Here is an 18,281-nt window from a genome sequence, read left to right on the forward strand (position 1 = left end):
ATAAACTCGGAGACATCTGTGAGTGATCCAGGCAATCACTGCCCACAAAACAGTTGTGTGCACAACCTTAAAGCAGTTGTCTCTTTATATCCTCTTCACCAGCGATTCTCAACCTGTGAGTCGTGACCCCCTTTGTAACAATGAAAATACATGGCAGCATTAGGAAAGTTAAGAACCACTGCTCTTGACTATTAGAAATAATCTTGCAAACACCATCCAACTTCCCAAGCCATGGAAAATGGAATCTTTTGAGAGATAACCCAGTGAAAACTCAGTGTTGAAAACACTTGGTAGACAAAATTATCCATTTCTGGAAGAGGGAAGAATGCAAACAAGCCTAGATTTCTTTCTTTAGTTGCAGATACATCTACATGGAAGAAACAAAACTCATGGAATTCCCCATCTACACCTGGCAGCTCTGGGCAACGAAAACGGAAGATTCAGCTGCTGCCTTCCAGGCGAGGGGAACAGCTCACTTTGGTATGGTTTTGTCCATCTACTCCTGCCCACCCCAGCTTTGCTGTTCTGAGTCTCGAGAAGGCTAACTATAGGTTTCTTGCAGTTTCTTCTGATTGACCTGACTTCTCTTTTCTCTTTGGTAGCCTCCACCTCCCCAACTTGGCTATTCAATCACTGCTGAAGACCTGGACTTAGAAAAGAAAGCTTCATTACAATGGTTTAATAAGGTTTTGGAGGATAAAACCGGTAAGGAGTACAGATCAATTGTACACGTAGGAGAGATTTAAAGTATTTCTTTCCTCTGGTTTTATTTTGGTGTCTTTTTTTAAAATGAGGTTCTCTCAAAAAACCCCAGGAAGACTTCATGTTTTCTCAACTGAGAAATCCATGTAGGTCTTCACTGAAACATGGACACCCGTGCAGTGGAGGGGAGGCACTCCTAGATGAGTCCTCCTGTGGCTCTGAGCATCCCGTGCTCTCTGATAAGCCATCTGGAGAGAAGTCCCAAACAAGTAAGAACAGTTTTTTCTTTCTTCCTCAGATGCTGCCTCAGCCTCTGTCACTGAGACTCCACCCACCACTCAGCCTTCATTTACTTTTACCCTTCCTGCTGCTGGAACTGCCTCCTTCCTGTCCTCCCTCCCAGCCCCAAGCACTAACCCACTGTTAGAGAGCTTGAAGAAAATGCAGAATTCCCCAGGCCTCCCATCCTTCCCGGGTGAGTGCAAGAGATGCCTTTGGAGCATCAGCCTTTGCTTAGGTTGAAGGAAAATCATCACGCCTGTCAGTCACTGGAGATTATTTCAAAGATAGAACACATTCTGACTTACCAAACCTGAGCTACTATAAGCTTAAAGACTTGAGAATTCTCTAGTCAGGAAGTTTTAGGGAAGGTGTACTGCAACACTTAAACCCAGGGAAGGCAGTTTACTTTTGGCTCTTAATCCGAGACCCAGTTTCTTGGCTGCTGTGAGCCTTGCTGTTACGATTTGTAAAATGGGAATAATGTTGTTGGGTTTTTTTGTTTGTTTTTTTTTTGTGGTTTTTGGCCGGGGCTGGGTTTGAACCCGCCACCTCCGGCATATGGGACCGGTGCCCCACTCCTTGAGCCACAGGCGCCACCCAGAATAATGTTAACAGTGTTCTCCTGTGAGGGGTTTTTGTGCATGTGATGATGTGGTTAAGTTGTTGCATGCTGATTAGAACCCTGGGTGCAGCATAACACTAATTCCTTTTTTCCCTCTAGGTCAGTGGTTCTCAACCTTCCTAATGCCGCGACCCTTTATACAGTTCCTCATGTTGTGGTGACCCCCAACCATAACATTATTTTCATTGCTACTTCATAACTGTAATTTTGCTACTGTTATGAATCGTAATGTAAATATCTGATATGCAGGAGACCCCCAAAGGGGTTGCAACCCCCAAGTTGAGAACCACTGCTCTAGGCTTTCAAGGGTCCCTTGAGTGTTCTAGGCTGGTGTCTTCATGGCACTGCATGAATGTACACCTCTGTTACTGTAGTTTATCACACAGTGGCAGAGAGTTAGTATTCTCAAGATCAGAGACTCACTCATTGTACACTCTTTACTGAGTGTCTGGTAGATGAGCACAGTAAATATTTCTTAGATACCTAAGGTATATCTAGATAAGTAACTGAACTTGAGTTCAGGTGATTGGAGTTGGTGTAGTTTCCATACATTTGGATTTACGTCACAAGCCTGGGATATAGGCTTAGCTGTATTTATTGACTGACTGTTGAATCGCTGGAACTGTGGTTGGCTTGGGAAGGATACAGAGATATTGAAAGATTCAAACGTCCTTTTTCTATTTTTCCCAGAATCTTCTGGAGTGGCAACCACTGAGGCCCTTTCACCTCCAAAGACACCCAGCCTTCAGGCCCCTTTTGGCTCTTCACAATCAGGGCCCCTTCCTGGCACCTCTACAGACTCAAAATCAACAGTCACATTCATGGGTCTGGTCCCTACTTCTTCCACGATACCAGTCACTGACATCAAGTCACCTCCAGCCCTTCCAGCAGAGACATCTGCCAAACCCCAAGCCCCATCTGCCCCATCCCCCACCCCTAAGCAAGGTTTTCTATTTGGAATGCTGAGCACCCCACCTTCTAACCCTCCTTCTCCTGTTGTTCCTGCTGTGTCTTCAGCGTCTCCCATGTTCAAGCCCATTTTTATGGCCCCACCGAAGAGTGAGAGTGAAGGCCCTGAGCCATCTGGCTTTTCAGTCACAACCACAGCATCCTCCACATCCTCCAGCTCCACCCTCTCCACAACCTCCAGTACCTTGTCCCTGACTTTCCAGCCTATCTTTAGCAACACAGGGCTGCCTCCATCTGCGCCCTTGTCTGCTCCCTTCAAGCAGACAACTACTCCAGCCACTGTTGCAGCTACAACTGCCCCTCTCTTCACTGGGCTGGCCACTGCCACCTCTACAGTGGCATCCATCAGCACAGCCAGTACCTCTGCAGACTCTGCTTCAAAGCCTGTTTTTGGCTTTGGTGTAAACAGTGTGAACAGCACCGTGAGCAGTGTGACTAGCACCACCACTTCCACTGCACAGCCTTTCCTCTTTGGGGCGCCCCCTGCCTCCAGTGCCAGCTTTACCCCAGCCATGGGCTCTATATTCCAGTTTGGAAAGCCACCTGCCATGCCTGTATCAACCACAATCACCACCTTTGGCCAGTCACTTCCCAGTGCTGTTCAGACAGCCACCAGCAGCAGCACTGCCGGCTTCAGTGGCTTTGGCAGCACCCTCACCACCTCAGCCCCAGCCACCACCAACCAGTCTGTGCTGACGTTCAGTAACACGACCACCCCAGCATTCAACATTCCCTTTGGCTCAAGCACCAAGCCGACTCTCCCATCATACCCAGGAGCCAACCCCCAGCCTGCATTTGGGGCCACTGATGGGCAGCCGCAGGGAGCCACCAAGCCCACCCTTGCCCCAAGCTTCGGCAGCTCTTTCACATTTGGAAACTCTGCAGCTCCAGCCCCAGCTGCAACTCCAGCGCCAACCCCAGCCCAGCCAGCCTTTGGCAGCACTACGCATTCAGCTTTTGGTGGTTTGAAAACCACAGCCTCTGCCTTTGGCACACCTGCCAGCACTCAGCCAGCCTTTGGTAGCACCACGGCTGTTTTCTCCTTTGGTGCACCCACCACCTCTGGCTTTGGAGCTACAACCCAAACCACCAGCAGTGGGACCAGTAGCTCAGTGTTTGGCCCTTTCACATTTGGGGCATCAGCAGCCTCAACTGGCAGTGGGGGCTTTGGGATCAATGTGGCTACACCAGGTGCCAGCTCCACCTCTGGAGCATTTAGCTTTGGAGCAGGACAGAGCGGGACCACTGGCACCACCACCCCCTTTGGGGGGAATTTAGGTCAGAACACCCTGGGCACACCCAGCCAGAGCACACCCTTTGCCTTCAATGTGGCCAGCACACCTGAGAACAAACCTGTGTTTGGAGGTAAGTGGGGGAACGCACTTGGTTTGCTGGGCTGGCTGCTGTTGTAAGAGCAAGAACAGGCTCTGCTCTTTGTGGTGGTAAAAAAATAGATGTTCATTATGGAAGTCAATTAAATGTCAGATAGCAATAAAATGTTTTGATAAGGTGTAATTACTGATTGGAAAAGCCATCATGTATTAAGGTGGACAAGGAAGGCCTTTCTGAGAAAGTTAAGCTGAGAAGACTTGGGTCACTACGAAAGTTTTGAGACAGACTGTTACGGTCTATTTCACTTCCAAGAAACACAGTTGACAGTGTCCTTTCTGATTCAACAATGCAAGTTTCAACTTGGCCTATGGCTGTTGCTGGGAGGACTCCCTTTCTTTCCATCTGCACAGATTTTACATTTCTTGATTTTTGTGCATCTCAAAAACTTTCCTAATGACCCACATATATTTGCCACAAAAGAGGGCTAAGAGTATGGGGTGAGGGAGGAGTGTTTGTGTGTGAGAGAGAAAGGGGTAGAAGGAGAGCTCAAAAGCAAGAGTCTGCAGTGCAGGCACTGGAAATACCTAGTGCAAAGGCCCAGGGGCTGAAACAAGCTGGCATGAGCAGAGAAAAGGCAGGTGTGGAAGAAGGGATAACAATGGAGGAAACATGTAAAGGAGCTGAGAGGTAGGTGGAGGTCAAACACCATAGTTAGCACTTGGTGTTTTGAGTTTTAAGTATTAAGGGAAATCACAGAATTTTCTGTAGAAAAATGAAGTCTTATCTGCCATGTGGAAGATGAATTTTAGCCCTAGTAACTTCTGTTTTTTTCATTAAATATGAAAGAAGATCTTAGAAGTGAGTCAGGGAAATACTATTAAAAAGAGGGCCTCTTGAAATAGGCATTTTGAACAGTGGGAAAGGAAAAAGTGTAGGCTGAGCGAGTGGCTCACGCCTGTAAACCTAGCACTCTGGAAGGCTGAGGCGCGTGGATTGCTTGAGCTCCCAGGTTCAAGACCACCCTGAACCAGAGCAAGACCTTGTCTTGGGCCTTGTGGCAGACGCCCATAGTCTTAGGTACATGGGAGGCTGAGGCAAGAGAATTACTTGAGCCCAAGAATTTGAGGTTACTGTGAGCTGTGACACCATGGCACTGAACCAAGGGTGACAAAGTGAGACTCTGTCTCAAAAAAAAGGAGTAGCCAGGTGCGATGGCTCATACCTATAATGCATCGACTTAGGAGGCTGAGGTGGGAGGATTGCTGGATCCTAGTTTGAGACCAATCTGAGCAGCATTGCAAGACCCCTGTCTCAAAAAAAAAGAAAAAAAAATCAGCTAGGTGTGGTGGCACACACCTGAGGTAAGAGATCACTTGAGCTCAGTAGTTAAAGGCTACAGTGAGCTATGATGGCGCCACTGCACTGTAGCCTGGGTGACAGAGATGGTGTCTCAAAAAAGGGGGCAGGGAGAAAGTGTAATAAATTGGCTGGGCAGTTTTGTGGGTTGGAAAATTGTGATCAAAATGAGGCCAGTGAGTGGCCTTCCTTACCTACCTGACCAGTGCTTGTTGAAATGTAGACCTAAAATAAGTAGGTGGCTGGAAATACAAGCATAGCAGCAGAGGGCAGTGGACCAGCGGCCTTGATGAAGTTGAGGAAATGCAGGAAGTAGGAAAACAGAAGTGAGCTGGAGAGGAATATAGTAGAGGTTTAGATGCTGGAGCAGTTCCTGGTGGTAACAGGGTGATCATAGTGGGTGGAAGAGGTAAGATAGAGGAAAAGCTCATCAAGGAAGCAAGGTGAGGGGGCTAGAGAGGATCATTAGTCATTCTCACAGATGACATCATCGGGGGTGGTGATGGGGGCGCTGGAGAGGGTGCAGCTAGCCAGGTGTCCTCCATGAATGAAGAGAGATAGCCTGGCAGTTTAAAGTTTAAGGACCAGGCACTGAATCTGATGACCTGCACTTCAAACAAGTTGGGGTGTTTGAAGATGAGGATGCCCCATTAGAAAGCAGGAAAATGCCTGCACTTCTAAGGCCCCAAGACCTGTCCACATGAGGGAGATGAGCCTGGCCTTGAGAGGGGAAAAGCTCTGTGAGGACAGGACAGCTCAAATTAAGTTAGGGCAAGGTGAGGGGAGGGGAGTTCTCATGTTGTTCCCGAGAGCACCATGAGAAGATAAGGGGCCAACAGTGTGGAGTGATGCTGAGTTTATGGTATCTAGAGGGAAAGGTACATTTAACTAGGGAGAAGCAGCATAACAAAATCAATCCCGATTGAAAATAGGTGAGCTGGTCAAGCCAGGTGTGGAGGTCCTCTCTTCACAGTCCTGGTCATCAAGGGACTTCCTTACCTGACCAGAGGAAGGCAGCAGGAGAGGCTTTCTCTGCTGCAGCACTGCCATTAGGCTGAGAGAAGGCAGGCTCACCTGGAGCACCACATGTTAAGATGTTATCTCACTATCTCATGCAGTCCCTTTGGCAGGTATGCTCCAGGAAGGAGGGGAGGGGAGGCATCCTGTGGTAATCTCCCGCAGCAAATAGACCACCTCGCTGCCTTGCTCTGCAGCTGTCTGTTATCTACTTTCTTAATTCTAGGCACCTCCACTCCCACCTTTGGTCAGAACACCCCTACCCCTGGAGTGGGCACATCAAGCAGCAACCTCTCCTTTGGGGCATCCTCAACACCTACCCAAGGCTTTGTTGGAGTTGGACCCTTCGGTAAGCAGCAAGTCGCTGTTGCTAGCGAAACCTGCATTTCTCTTCCCAGGCAGATTGGGGTGGGTGGCGGTTTCTTAGCTGAGGCCCTGGGATCAGGCTTAGTTGGGCTGGGAGTTCACACAACCCAGGCAAGGGAGTTGGAGATCAGAAAGGAGCCATCTTGGGTAGAAGTTCCCAGATCACTTGGGAAGCTAGATACAAATGGGTTCGTGAGCCTCTCATTCTCAGACCTTCTCTGGAATTTTGCATTAATAGGCCCCTCTGCACAGTGCTGGTGCAGCTTTGGAAGCACCCAATATTCTATTAGTGGCCTTAGAGACATCAGGGCACCTGATATTTTCTAAGGTAGCAGCAGCTCTTATGAGATCTTGTTGAATTTTTCCAGGTTCAGCGGCCCCTTCCTTTTCCATTGGTGCGGGATCCAAGACCCCAGGGGCTCGACAGCGACTGCAAGCTCGAAGGCAGCACACCCGCAAAAAATAGCCTTTGTCCCTTGACCCCGTTCCCCCACCCCTTTCCCAAATCTGGACCTTGGCACCTGCTAGGAAGAGCCTTTGATCCTTCAAGTTCCATAAAGCAAATCTGCCCCAGATCTCTGGCTTCAGGCACCAGCAGGGTGGTGGCAGCCTTGGTGCCCTTTGCCTTCTCCTGGAGGAAGTACCAGCCTTGGGGAGGCTGGGTATGGCAGGGCAGAGCCTGAGACCTTTACTTGAACAATCCCACTGGTGAGGCTGGAGAACTAAGGAAATATCTGTACATACCGTTCACTCACTTTCCCTGACTCTTGCTTAGTGTTTAACTATAGTCAGGCGGCCGCCTTGCCCACCTTTTCCCTGAGAGCCATCATTGCTGGAGGGTATAAGGTGCAGCCCACTTGGATCTCTATGCATTTGATGGGATTGGGGGAAATTGATTATCCCTAAAGCTTTTCCTTGCTTGGCTTGGCTGTAAGAAGTGGCTCTCTTCCTTGGGTCCCTTGAGGGGGCCTCTTTCCCCTTATCTTGCTGCTTTATCCCTCACTGGTTCCTTGTAGGATTTAATCCTTTTTAAAATGATCTTGAATCTAGCTTTGCCTTGGAGACCCCAGTGGGTGCTGCTCCTGCCGTTTTCCTCCTGCCAATTCTGAGTCAATGTTTCATCTCCAAACCTCTCTGCCAGTTTGGCCCCTAAAAGCTTGGTGGCTCAAGACTGTTAGCCTGGCAGAGCCAGGGGTGAGATACCTCGCTCCAAGAGGGAAAAGCTCTTGGAGCTGGCAGGACGCCCACCGCTGCTTTTAGCTGCCTCCTCCCCCACCTACCCATTGGCCTCGTTGGGCCCTGTCTGCCTCTCCAGGATTGTATGTTTCAAGCCTTGTCCTGTGTTATTTGTCTGATGCTCATGTCTATCGCTCTTTGAATCGAGTTTGGAGGAAGAATTGAATCGTATGAGTGGCGGCATGTTGGTAGTGCCGGACTTAACTGTTTCAAGTTTTCTGGGGCTTAATTGAATGTGGAAAGTAGCACCACTTTATGGCTACAAGTGCTGACTCCTGAATTTTCAAATGGTGTTTTGACTTAAGGGCTGGCAGCCCAGGAGGGTGGGTTCTGGGGGAAGCAAATACCTTCCCGCTATGTTTCTTTCCCACTTACTAACCACTGGAAGCTAGATAAACCCTACATGTGTTGGGAAACATAAATTAATGAACCATAGTTTCAGGTTGTACCTTAGTTATTTTTCCCGAACAAGGCAATCCATCTCCTTTTCTTCCTTTGTTCCATAACCACACACCCCAGGCCTAAGAGCCTTGCTGCCATGCCCATCCTCTTTGGGAGAAGTATGAATGCGTGTGTCTAAATTAAAAGAAAAATATTTAAACATTTTTTAACAAAATAAAAATTTATTTTTGTATTTAAGCTAAATTGCCTTTTAAATTCCTTCAAGCTTGGTTCATTGAGGTGGTTAAGTATAAACGCTACTGACTAGAAATTAGCTGTATAGTTAAGTTATGCCTGTGTGAAGAGGAGGCTCATGTGCTGTCTCAGGCAGTTTTCCTGAGGGACTAGAGCGCCTCTGGACACGTTATATAAAACGTAACTCTTATTTTATAAATAGTGTGATGTAGATGTAACTGGTCCCTCCCTCTCCCTTAGTGACTGAGGTTGAATGCTTTGTGGCTGGGGACTGCTCCTCCCCACCCCCCAGAAGAGCTCTGAAGTCCAACATGTTAATAGTTGGCTTCAAGCTGAGGAAAGAGCCTGAACCTAAAGTCCCAAATTACCCATTAGGATTGGAGGGGTGGGGGTGGGGCATACGTATAGAGACCAACTTCTACCTGTACCTTACGTAAGGTAGATCCCGTCTTAGCTTTAGTACTCTGAGCTAGTTTGCCTCAGCTCCACAGGCAGGACAGTTGGCCCAGGAACCCACTCCCCCAAAGGAGGGCATCCTGGCATGGTGTGAGTGAGTGAGTGTGTACATGTATGCCTACTGGACAGGAACGGGAGGCTGGGACTTTCCATTACAAATGAAAACTTTATTCCTGTTGAGTCTAGTTGGAATTTTTAGTATGAATGTGAGATATTTTTTTCCTGCTTATGTCATTAAGAATAAAAAAAACTGTGATCTATCATGGCCATGTTCTGCTTTTTATTTTTGTGACCAGCCGTTCTCTCACCAGCAAGAATGCAGTCCAGGGAAGGACCCAAATGACTGAGAAATTCACTCTGCCTTTCCAGCTGCATTAACTTCCTACAGCAGAATTTTCTACTGCTTGACTGAAAGTCAAAGCTTTGAGCACCTACATGCCAGATGGTGTGCTATGACCAACCACTGCTTTTTACCGTCTTTTCTTTCTCTTTGGGGCCGGGCTGGGTGTGCGGTCTGGTGCCAGTGCTTCAGCTTGTGAGACTGAGCTAGAAGAAAAGCACGAAAGTTAGCTGTGGGCCAACCATCCAGCACCTTCCATGCAGCCCCTCCCCACCAGCCCCCACACTCACCTTGACACTTTTACCCTTTCAATGACAGCAATGAAGAAGCCACCAGTGAGTGTGGTCTCAGGGGAGGCCCGTAGGCAGTGCTCAGCACCTGGGAAAGTACCAAGACCTCGGTGGGGCCAGGAGGGCAGGACAGGAACTAGCCTGGGAGAAGAAACAGCACAGACTCAAGTCAAAAGGGAATAGCTTGGCTCCCCCCACCCACCAAGACCCTGGTGAACACCTATTACCTAAAGGCCCCTGGGTTCTGCTGTAGGGCATCTCGCACCACGTCCTCATTCTCCTCTTGGCAAAGGGAACACGTGGAATACACGAGGCGCTGCAAGGAGGGGAAACTGAGTGCGTGGCATAGAGCTCGCTGCTGGAACCCTGCCAGCGCACGCAAGCGTTCCTTGCTAGGTGTGCCTGCCCCTGGCTCCTCCAGCTGTCTGGTCAACATACCTAAGGAGAAGAGTGTTTTAATTATATAGCTTTCAAGCTTGCCTTATTTTATACAGAAGTCCTCACTTCATCCATGAAAACTTTATAGTCAAGCCTCCCAACACCATTAAAAGAATCAGAACTAAGACAAAAACAGCTTCAGGCTATTCTGGACCTGTGAGTCCCTCAGCCACCTTCCTCCCCATCTCACCAGAGCCACTACAAGAAGGATCCAGCAGGATGTAGTGGACCTGACGATAACGTGGGTCTGAAGGTGAGACTGCCAGGAAGTCCTTCTCCGCCAGCTCACAGCAAGAGACTCCAGCCCGGGCCAGCAGAGTGGCCATAGATGCCAGCCGTTTGGCATCCAGATCAAAAGCAAAGATCTTCCTGGGTTAGAGGACAAAGTGGGGGTGAGCTGAGAATTTACGGAGTACTAAGTGCCTGTAGCTCTAACATATTCAACTATAACATGTTAAGTCAGGACACACGGGAAATAACATTTAAATGGTGTACAAGGGTCCAGGATCAGAGGTAACTGCTCAAGGGCTAAGGAATCCGTATCTCACACCTGCGACCCACTGGGTAGCTTAGCTTGGGGCTAATACCACAAACTGCTGTACGTTCAGCAGGAAAATAGGGAGTATCCTTCATTACCTACTGAAGAAAACAGATCCACCCCCATTCCCTTCCCCCCAACCTCCTGACTGTGACACTCACCCTTGGTTCTTCATAAGAGCAGCCAAGTGACTGGTCTTATTGCCTGGAGCAGCACATGCATCAATGACATGGGAGCCTGGCGGAGCAGCCAATAGCATGGCTGGGAGACAGCTGGCCTGGCAGAACATAGCACACAAGTCAGGTGGCCAGAGACCCCAGGCTGGTACCTCCCCCACCTTCCCTTTTCCCACCCATCTTCCCTACTTTGTCTTGAAGAATGAAGTGACCAGCTTGGTATAGTGGATGTTCATGTAGATCTGTCTGGGCAGGAAACACAAGCAACTCTGGCAACAAGGGATCCAGAAGAAAATGCTTCCCCTTGAGGGCCCTTAAGTCATCAAGGCTGTCAGGGAATTAGAACCATGAATTCAACATTTCCTGAATTCCTCCATGCCAGGCCCCATTTTTATTATATTATTTTATTTTAGTGAAACAGAGTCTCACTTTGTTGTCCTGGTAGAGTGCTCTGGCGTCATAGCTCACGCAAGCAACCTCTAACTCTTGGGCTCAAGTAATTCTCTTGCCTCAGCCTCCCAAGTAGCTGGGACTACAGGCACCTGCCACAACGCCTAGCTATTTTTAGAGATGGTGTCTCGCTCAGGCTGGTCTCAAACTCATCAGCTCAGGCGATCTCCCTTACCTTGGCCTGGGATTATAGGTGTGAGCCACTGCACCGGGCCTGCCAGGCCCCATTTTAACTGTTTCTCATGCAACAAATAATTGAAATGGCTATGAAGAAATAAGACAGTCATAAGATAGAGGCAGTAGAGTCAGTTAGGAGAATGGGTTCTCAGGCCAGACTGACTTAGGTTCAGGAACCCACCTCTACCGTTTACCAGCAGTGGGAACACAAGCAAGTCATTTCACCTCCGTCCCCAATTTGCACTTCTGTAATATGGTAGGTGTAAGGATTAATGAGTTAATAAACCCAAAGCACATACTTGCCAGGAATTAAGCACTCAATAAATGTTAATTACTGTTAAAGCACGACCTTGGGGAAAGGTTACAGGGTGCAGGGAGAGGTAAGAGCTGAGCTGATTCCTGATGGACAAGGAGTTGGCAATATGAGAAGCTTAGGTTAAAGCTATAGTCACTGTAGCTCCATAAATGACTATTGTCCATTCCACCTGACCAACACAGAAACGGGGTTAAAAAGTCACACACCTCTGTTCAGAAAGCTATCAAGTGCCTGAGCTGGAATTCAAACCCATACAAAGCTTTCAACACTAGTCCACCCTGGGCTCCCGGTAACATGCTGGAGGCAGAAGGAAAAATATCCAAAACAGACTGGAACATTCTTCTTAGTAAAGTATTACAAGAATGGAGAAGAATCCAGTGTACTCAATTCAAATATGAAGCCAGTAGATGATCTAATACATAAGAGAAAAACTCAATTCAAGGTGAGGAGGCAGAAGAATGAGGGAGCAGGGAGAGGAAGTAGGGAGGAGGATGGGGGGTTAAGGTGTATGGCACATCTCTTGGGGGCTGGATCCAATTATAAGAGGTACTTTACCTAACAAATGCAATCAGTCTAACCTAATTCTTTGTACCCCCAATGAACCTGAAACAACTAAAAAATAAATAAATAAATAAAACAGACTAAACAGGAAAAAGGAAGAGGAGAGGCACCTTTTCAGGGCTGTCTGTCAAAGGACAAAACACGAGGTAGGTGAGCCCAATGGATGTGGGGAAACACCAGGGCAGGGATCAGCAACTGTGGCTGGAATACCCAGCGCATAGAACACCATGCAGATGGGTCTGGAGAGGAGGCAAGACGAACAGCACAATGGAGAACTGAGAGAGGGTTTCAGCTGGGGAGTTAACCGTGTCAGATCTTGTTTTAGATCTTTCTACAGGAAACCGTAAGAAGGAAAACACAGTGAGATAGTCTGAAGAGGGGAGACCAGTCTACAAGTTTCTTTTACCCAGCCTGACAGGAAATGAAGAATGCCTAAACCCAGGCAGTGTCCAACAGGATGAAAAGGAGTGGATTTGGTGGGCGGCGCCTGTGGCTCAGTCGGTAAGGCGTCGGCCCCATGTACGGAGAGTGGCGGGTTCAAACCCGGCCCTGGCCAAACTGCAACCAAAAAATGGCCGGGCGTTGTGGCGGGCGCCTGTAGTCCCAGCTACTTGGGAGGCTGAGGCAAGAGAATCGCTTGGGCCCAGGAGTTGGAGGTTGCTGGGAGCTGTGTGAGGCCACAGCACTCTACTGAGGGCCATAAAGTGAGACTCTGTCTCTACAAAAAAAAAAAAAAAGGAGTGGATTTGGGAAAGATGCTAAAAGTAAAGTAAGTAACTACAGGGAGAGTAGGGAGGTATCTAGGATGATGCAGTTTCTGGCTTGACTGAATGGGTGGATGATGGTGTTATCTGTTAGGTTAAAATAGGGATGCATGAGTTGTAAAGTTGAAGAGGGAAGACAGATTATTCAATTTGACATACACAGCAATTGTGGTATCTGTGGAGCAGTTATAGGAACCTAAGGAGGTAGGAATACAAGAGAGAAGTGTATACTGGGAAATGAGAATCACCAGCAGAGAGGTTGGAGTTAAAGCTAAAGACAAAAACTGACGAATACATTATAAGGATATAGAATGGGACTCCCAAGTGTATCCATTTTAAAGGGATGGTAGGAAGACAGGTCTTAAAAGGAGATGGAGAAACTGCCAGAAAGGTAAATTGGAAGAAAACCAGAGAGTGCAGTCACAACCCCCAAGCAGCTGCGAGCATCTTCCCAGTACACTCAGACACCTCCCTAGATGAGGGCAATCAGGCAGGGTTCTAAGTTCTCACCTGGAGGCCCGACCCTGGTAGGAGAAACCTTGTCTCTTGAAATAATCAACTACATTATCAGAGCAGGTCTTGAGAGTGTTCACACGCACAAATCGAGGCACCTGGGAGGCTAAGAAGTAATCAGTGGGTGAGTGGGCAAGAACATGACCCTCTCCTCTCCCCTACCACAACTCCTTCCAGCTCACTTGACTCAGACTTGGATCCCACGTCCAACAGGTCCTCGTTCCGGCTCACACCCCGATGAACCTTGAGCCTGGCCAGCTCAGCCTTGAGCCTTGCCTGATGCCGGCCCAGCAGAGGCTTCCATCGGCCTCCACCCCCTCGAAAGCCCTTTCCCAACAACAACTCATATACTAGCACCTGAGGATGGGGAAACAAAGACCAAAAAAAGCACAAATGTCTTAGAATTCTATGGAGTTGGAGCTGGAAGGACCAAACACACCACCTGTCCATACAGTTACAGATAAAAGTGGGGTACCTTATCCAAGATCACACAAGTAATTAACGGGCAGATACAGGATTGGAACTTAGCGTCTTCCCAGTCCTGGACCCTTCCCCATGCATGCTCACCAGCACAGCTGTGGACCCTAAACCTCCTTCACAACCTTACCCTTTTGTCCTCTTAAGAGTCCGTGTCACTGCTAACTTCGTACTTCTGTTCTTAATCTTTCACGTAAAGCCCCTTTCTCAATTCGTAACCCAGTGAGGGACTGCTCAATTTCTGATGAGCGACTAGTTCCAGTCACGCAGAGCTGGGACCAGGTTACAGACCCACTTAACCCTCAGGACACTCTCCCGGCCCCTCCCCTGCGACTGTCACCTTAGCCAGGTGCGGCCGCAACTTCTTCTCGGAGCGGAGTAGGCCGGCGCTGGCAATCACGGCGTCCAGCACCGCGGAGTAGCGCTGAGTCTCGCACACCAGGGCGTACAGCTGCTTCACGTTCTGCGCGTGGCGCAGGGGAGAGACGCTGGACTGCGGGCAGCACTAGCACGCGGCCGGGACCCACCCCCGCTCCCCGCCCCGGGCGGCCCCACCCGCCCCCACCTTCCGCCGTCTCTGCCTGCCGCTGCCTGCGCCCGGGCCCCACTACCTGGAAGCTGCTGGAATACACCAACCCCTTGATGGAGCCCTGGCGGTTCTCCACACCCGCCAGCACTGCAGCCGCAGCTGCGTACAACGCCATGTTCCCGGGTACCTTTACGGCTCTGTCGCGAAGCGCACCCGGCTCTGCGCCCTGCCGGACTTCCGAGGTCAAAGGTCATGAATCTTCTGGGATCCGGTTGTGATGGAGCTGAAACATATTCTGCTTAGCAAAGTATCTCAAGAATGGAAGAAAAAGTATCCAATGTACTCAGCCCTACTTTGAAACCAATTTATAGCTTTCATATGAAAGCTATAACCCAGTTATAACCTAAGAATATGGGGAAGGGGGAGGATGGGTGGAGGGAGGGTCATCAGTGGGACCACACCTAAGGTGCATCTTACAAGAGTACATGTGAAATTTACTAAATGTAGAATATAAATGTCTTAACACAATAACTAAGAAAATGCTGTGAAGGCTATGTTAACCAGTTTGATGAAAATATTTCAAATTGTATATAAAACCAGCACATTGTACCCCATAATTGCCTTAATGTACACAGCTATGATTTAATAAAATTAACAAACAAAAAGTTCTTCCGGCCACAGATGTGATAGGGAGTGCGACTTTGGAAGCCCATTTCGCCACTTCTATACTAGTTTTTCTGTTTTGTTTTTTTTTTTTAGAGACAGTCTCACTTTGTCACCCTGGGTAGAGTGCCATGGCCTCACGGCTCATAGCAACCTCCAACTCTTGGGCTTAGGTGATTCTCTTGCCTCAGCCTACTGAGTAGCTGGGACTATAGGCGCCCACCACAATGCCTGGCTATTTTGTTGTTGTTGCAGTTTGGCGGGGGCAGGGTTTGAACCCACCACCCTCAGTATATGGGGCTGTATATGGGCCTGGCGCCCTACTCACTGAACCACAGGCACCGCCGTAGTTTTTCTGTTTTTATTTTCAATTTTGCCTATTGATGGGCAAATAATGGGATTTTACTGCTGTTTTAATTTCCGTGAGATTGAGTATCTTTACAATTATTGATCATATCCTTTATTATGATCACATATTAATGTCTTGCTCAGTCTTCTACTGTCTGTCTGTTAGCGGCCTGTAGCTATTAACAACTTATAACTCTTGTCTTAGGTATTGAGATTTTTCCAGTTTATTGTTGCCTTTTATTTATTTATTTATTTTTTGACAGAGCCTCAAGCTGTCACCCTGGGTAGAGTGCCATGGCATCACAGCTCACAGCAATCTCCAACTCTTGGGCTCAAGTGAGTCTCCTGTCTCCACCTCCCAAGTAGCTGGGACTGCAGGCGCCTGACACAACACCCTGCTATTTTTTAGTTGTAGCCGTCATTGTTGTTTGGTGGGCCCAGGCTGGATTTGAACCCGCCAGCTCAAGTGTATGTGGCTGGTGCCTTAGCCAATTGAGCCACAGGCACCAAGCCTATTGCTGCCTTTTAATATGGTTTGTGCTTGTTTGGGATGTCTTTTACCATTTGTGCCTCTGGTCATGACACGAGTATGCCTTTTTTTTGCACAAATCTTTAATCCATTTACAATTTACTTTGATATATGAGGTGAGGAAGGGCGCTAACTTTGTTCCCATATAGTTACCTTTTGTCCATAGATTGTAGTGATTCAGTTATAGGAATGAATATTCCTCTGGGGGATAGGAATTGTGTGATACTTGTCTTTGTGTCCCCAGCACCTGTTGTGGTTACTGGTACATGCTAGGTTGATTGAACAAAATGAATAAACCTGGTACTCACATAGCTCAAGCATTCATATAGGCCCCTCATAATATCCCAGCCTGCTCTCTCTGTGTTGCTACAATACATCAGCAAGCATTTTGTAAGAGGATTGACTCTGGTGTACATTAAAATTACAGAGTTGTTTAAAGCTTCAGCCGATTTCTCTACCTCTAGGTTAATCAGTGATCTTTTAGTGGACGCCCCCCATCAAATCCCATCACTTATTTTATTTTCATCATAGCACCTATTCATAGGTGGTTATTTTCTTATTTATGGTTTATCATCTGTCTCTCCAGTTCATTCCACACAGGCAAAGACCTTATCTGTGTTGACACTGATCTATTCCTACCTTTAAACCAGTGTCTTTCTCTTAAGGACCAAATATAATAATATATTCTGGTTTCTCTTCAGATCATATAAATCTTTCACCTTTTACTAAAGGTTTCTTTGGAGAGGAATAGTTAATTCTGAGTTGTAACCCAGTTTCTTGAGGTTCTCTGCAGGGCTAGTTAAAAAAAAAAAAAAAGAAACAGAAAATAAAAGAACTTGTAATAAATAACTGTTGAAAAAGTGAACACAATATGTTCATTCATTGTGATACGATGTTGGATGACCAGCGGCACTGGGAGTTGACCCATCTTGAGAGAGTCACCACTCCTACATATGACTGGGTAACAGGTGTGGGTAGAAGTAAAATGGGGCCACAGGTGATTATTAGCTTGTTCAGGTGTTTAAATACTATTGCATGTTAAAGAGAAAGACCAAACCAGCTTTGTAGCAGAGTCTCGTATGATGAGGTTTAGAACAGTGGTTCTCAACCCATGGGTCACAACCCACAGGAACGGTATTAAAGGCCATGGTATTAGGAAGGTTGAGAACCACTTGTTTAGAAACTCTTGGCCACATATCCAGAGGTGACCTTCAAATTGCAGAGGACTTCTTTGGTTGCAAGTGACAGAAACCCAGCTAATTAAAGCAAAAGAGAAAGGAGGGTTGGTTATATAAGTAAGAACTCCAAGAGGATGGGGGATCAAGGCACTAACTTCAGGCATAGCTGGATCTAGGGGCTCAAATGTTGTCAAGAAGCTTATAAATCAGAACCTAAGGTTGTATAGTTTTGTGTATCTATGTTTATTGTCCTATCTTCCTCTGCCATGTGCCTTCTGAAGGCTCAATTCTTAGGTGCTTTCTGTGTAATGACAGAAAGTCCCAACAGTTCAAAGTAGATGTGGTCCACAGTGCCTTCCTGTCACTCTACCAGCACCCACATCAGTCCTAGAGCTGGGACTTGGACCATCTAGGCTCAGTCATACAATTCAGGAAGAACAGCATGTGTGAGGACCCTAAAGCAAGAAGTATTTGGGCACCTGAAATGGACCAACATGGCTAGATGCGGTAAGTGATCTAGGGGTGGTCCAGGGCCTCAAAAGCCACAAGAAGGATTTCAGTCTTTATCTTGAGAGAAATGAGAGCCCACTGAAGAGTTTCAAGTAGGGTAATGTCTTTTGAGTAAACTCAAATTTACTTTTTTGAAAGATCAGTATGGGGATAGGGCTGAAAGGACAGAGTCAAGACAAGGAAACCAGTAGAAGTTGTGACAGTTACCCAGGCGAGAAGTGCTGGCCTGGATTGAGTTGGTGACAGTGGAGTTTAAGTTGGCAGTATAACTACTGTCTAAAAGTTAAATCCACAAACTTGGTCAGGAGGAGAGACAGGTCAAGAATAACTCATAGGTTTGACATGGTGGTGATGTACCTTTTGGGAGGATAGGGAAGCCTGATGTGAGCTGAGTAATGACCATTTAGGGATATAGCAAGCCTTAATTCCTGAGCCTGAAAATATTACCTTTTATGGAAGAGGTTTTGTAGATGTGATTAAATGAAGGCTTTATTATTTTTTTATTAAATA

General features: G+C 47.5%; 2 protein-coding genes and 1 non-coding gene across 3 annotated transcripts in view; 2 read left to right on the forward strand and 1 right to left on the reverse strand.

Moving 5' to 3' along the window:
- Window positions 1–9,236, forward strand: part of POM121C (POM121 transmembrane nucleoporin C) — a 29,076-nt gene extending 19,840 nt beyond the window's left edge. The window contains exons 8-13 of the mRNA XM_053556194.1: window positions 356–480; window positions 603–705; window positions 1,001–1,177; window positions 2,297–3,940; window positions 6,507–6,629; window positions 7,015–9,236. Coding sequence (XP_053412169.1) covers window positions 356–480; window positions 603–705; window positions 1,001–1,177; window positions 2,297–3,940; window positions 6,507–6,629; window positions 7,015–7,112 — 2,270 coding nt within the window. The 3' untranslated portion in view covers window positions 7,113–9,236. The remainder of the gene's footprint in view (window positions 1–355; window positions 481–602; window positions 706–1,000; window positions 1,178–2,296; window positions 3,941–6,506; window positions 6,630–7,014) is intronic.
- On the reverse strand, window positions 8,478–14,786 carry NSUN5 (NOP2/Sun RNA methyltransferase 5). The gene is made up of 10 exons (XM_053556201.1): window positions 14,626–14,786; window positions 14,355–14,477; window positions 13,720–13,894; window positions 13,535–13,643; window positions 10,946–11,084; window positions 10,742–10,857; window positions 10,233–10,411; window positions 9,832–10,042; window positions 9,605–9,745; window positions 8,478–9,520 (listed from the first exon to the last, which is right to left on the reverse strand). The coding sequence occupies exons 1-10, from the start codon at window positions 14,716–14,718 to the stop codon at window positions 9,445–9,447; spliced, it is 1,362 nt and encodes a 453-aa protein (XP_053412176.1). The 5' UTR covers window positions 14,719–14,786; the 3' UTR covers window positions 8,478–9,444.
- Window positions 14,787–16,764: 1,978 nt separating this feature from the next.
- On the forward strand, window positions 16,765–16,880 carry LOC128562815 (U5 spliceosomal RNA). The gene has a single exon (XR_008373516.1). It is a non-coding gene; the product is annotated as a U5 spliceosomal RNA (small nuclear RNA).
- Window positions 16,881–18,281: the final 1,401 nt, after the last annotated feature.

Source organism: Nycticebus coucang, chromosome 12 (genome assembly GCF_027406575.1).
Source record: "Nycticebus coucang isolate mNycCou1 chromosome 12, mNycCou1.pri, whole genome shotgun sequence".
Taxonomy (NCBI): domain Eukaryota; kingdom Metazoa; phylum Chordata; class Mammalia; order Primates; family Lorisidae; genus Nycticebus; species Nycticebus coucang.

Excerpts from the sequence above, each read along its gene's own strand:
- NSUN5 (XM_053556201.1), bottom strand. The coding sequence starts at position 14,718 with ATGGCGTTGTACGCAGCTGCGGCTGCAGTGCTGGCGGGTGTGGAGAAC. Across the intron at positions 10,858-10,945 it reads ACTTCATTCTTCAAGACAAA|GCCAGCTGTCTCCCAGCCAT; the intron begins GTAGGGAAGATG and ends ATGTTCTGCCAG. Across the intron at positions 9,521-9,604 it reads GAAAGGGTAAAAGTGTCAAG|CTCAGTCTCACAAGCTGAAG; the intron begins GTGAGTGTGGGG and ends CTTTTCTTCTAG.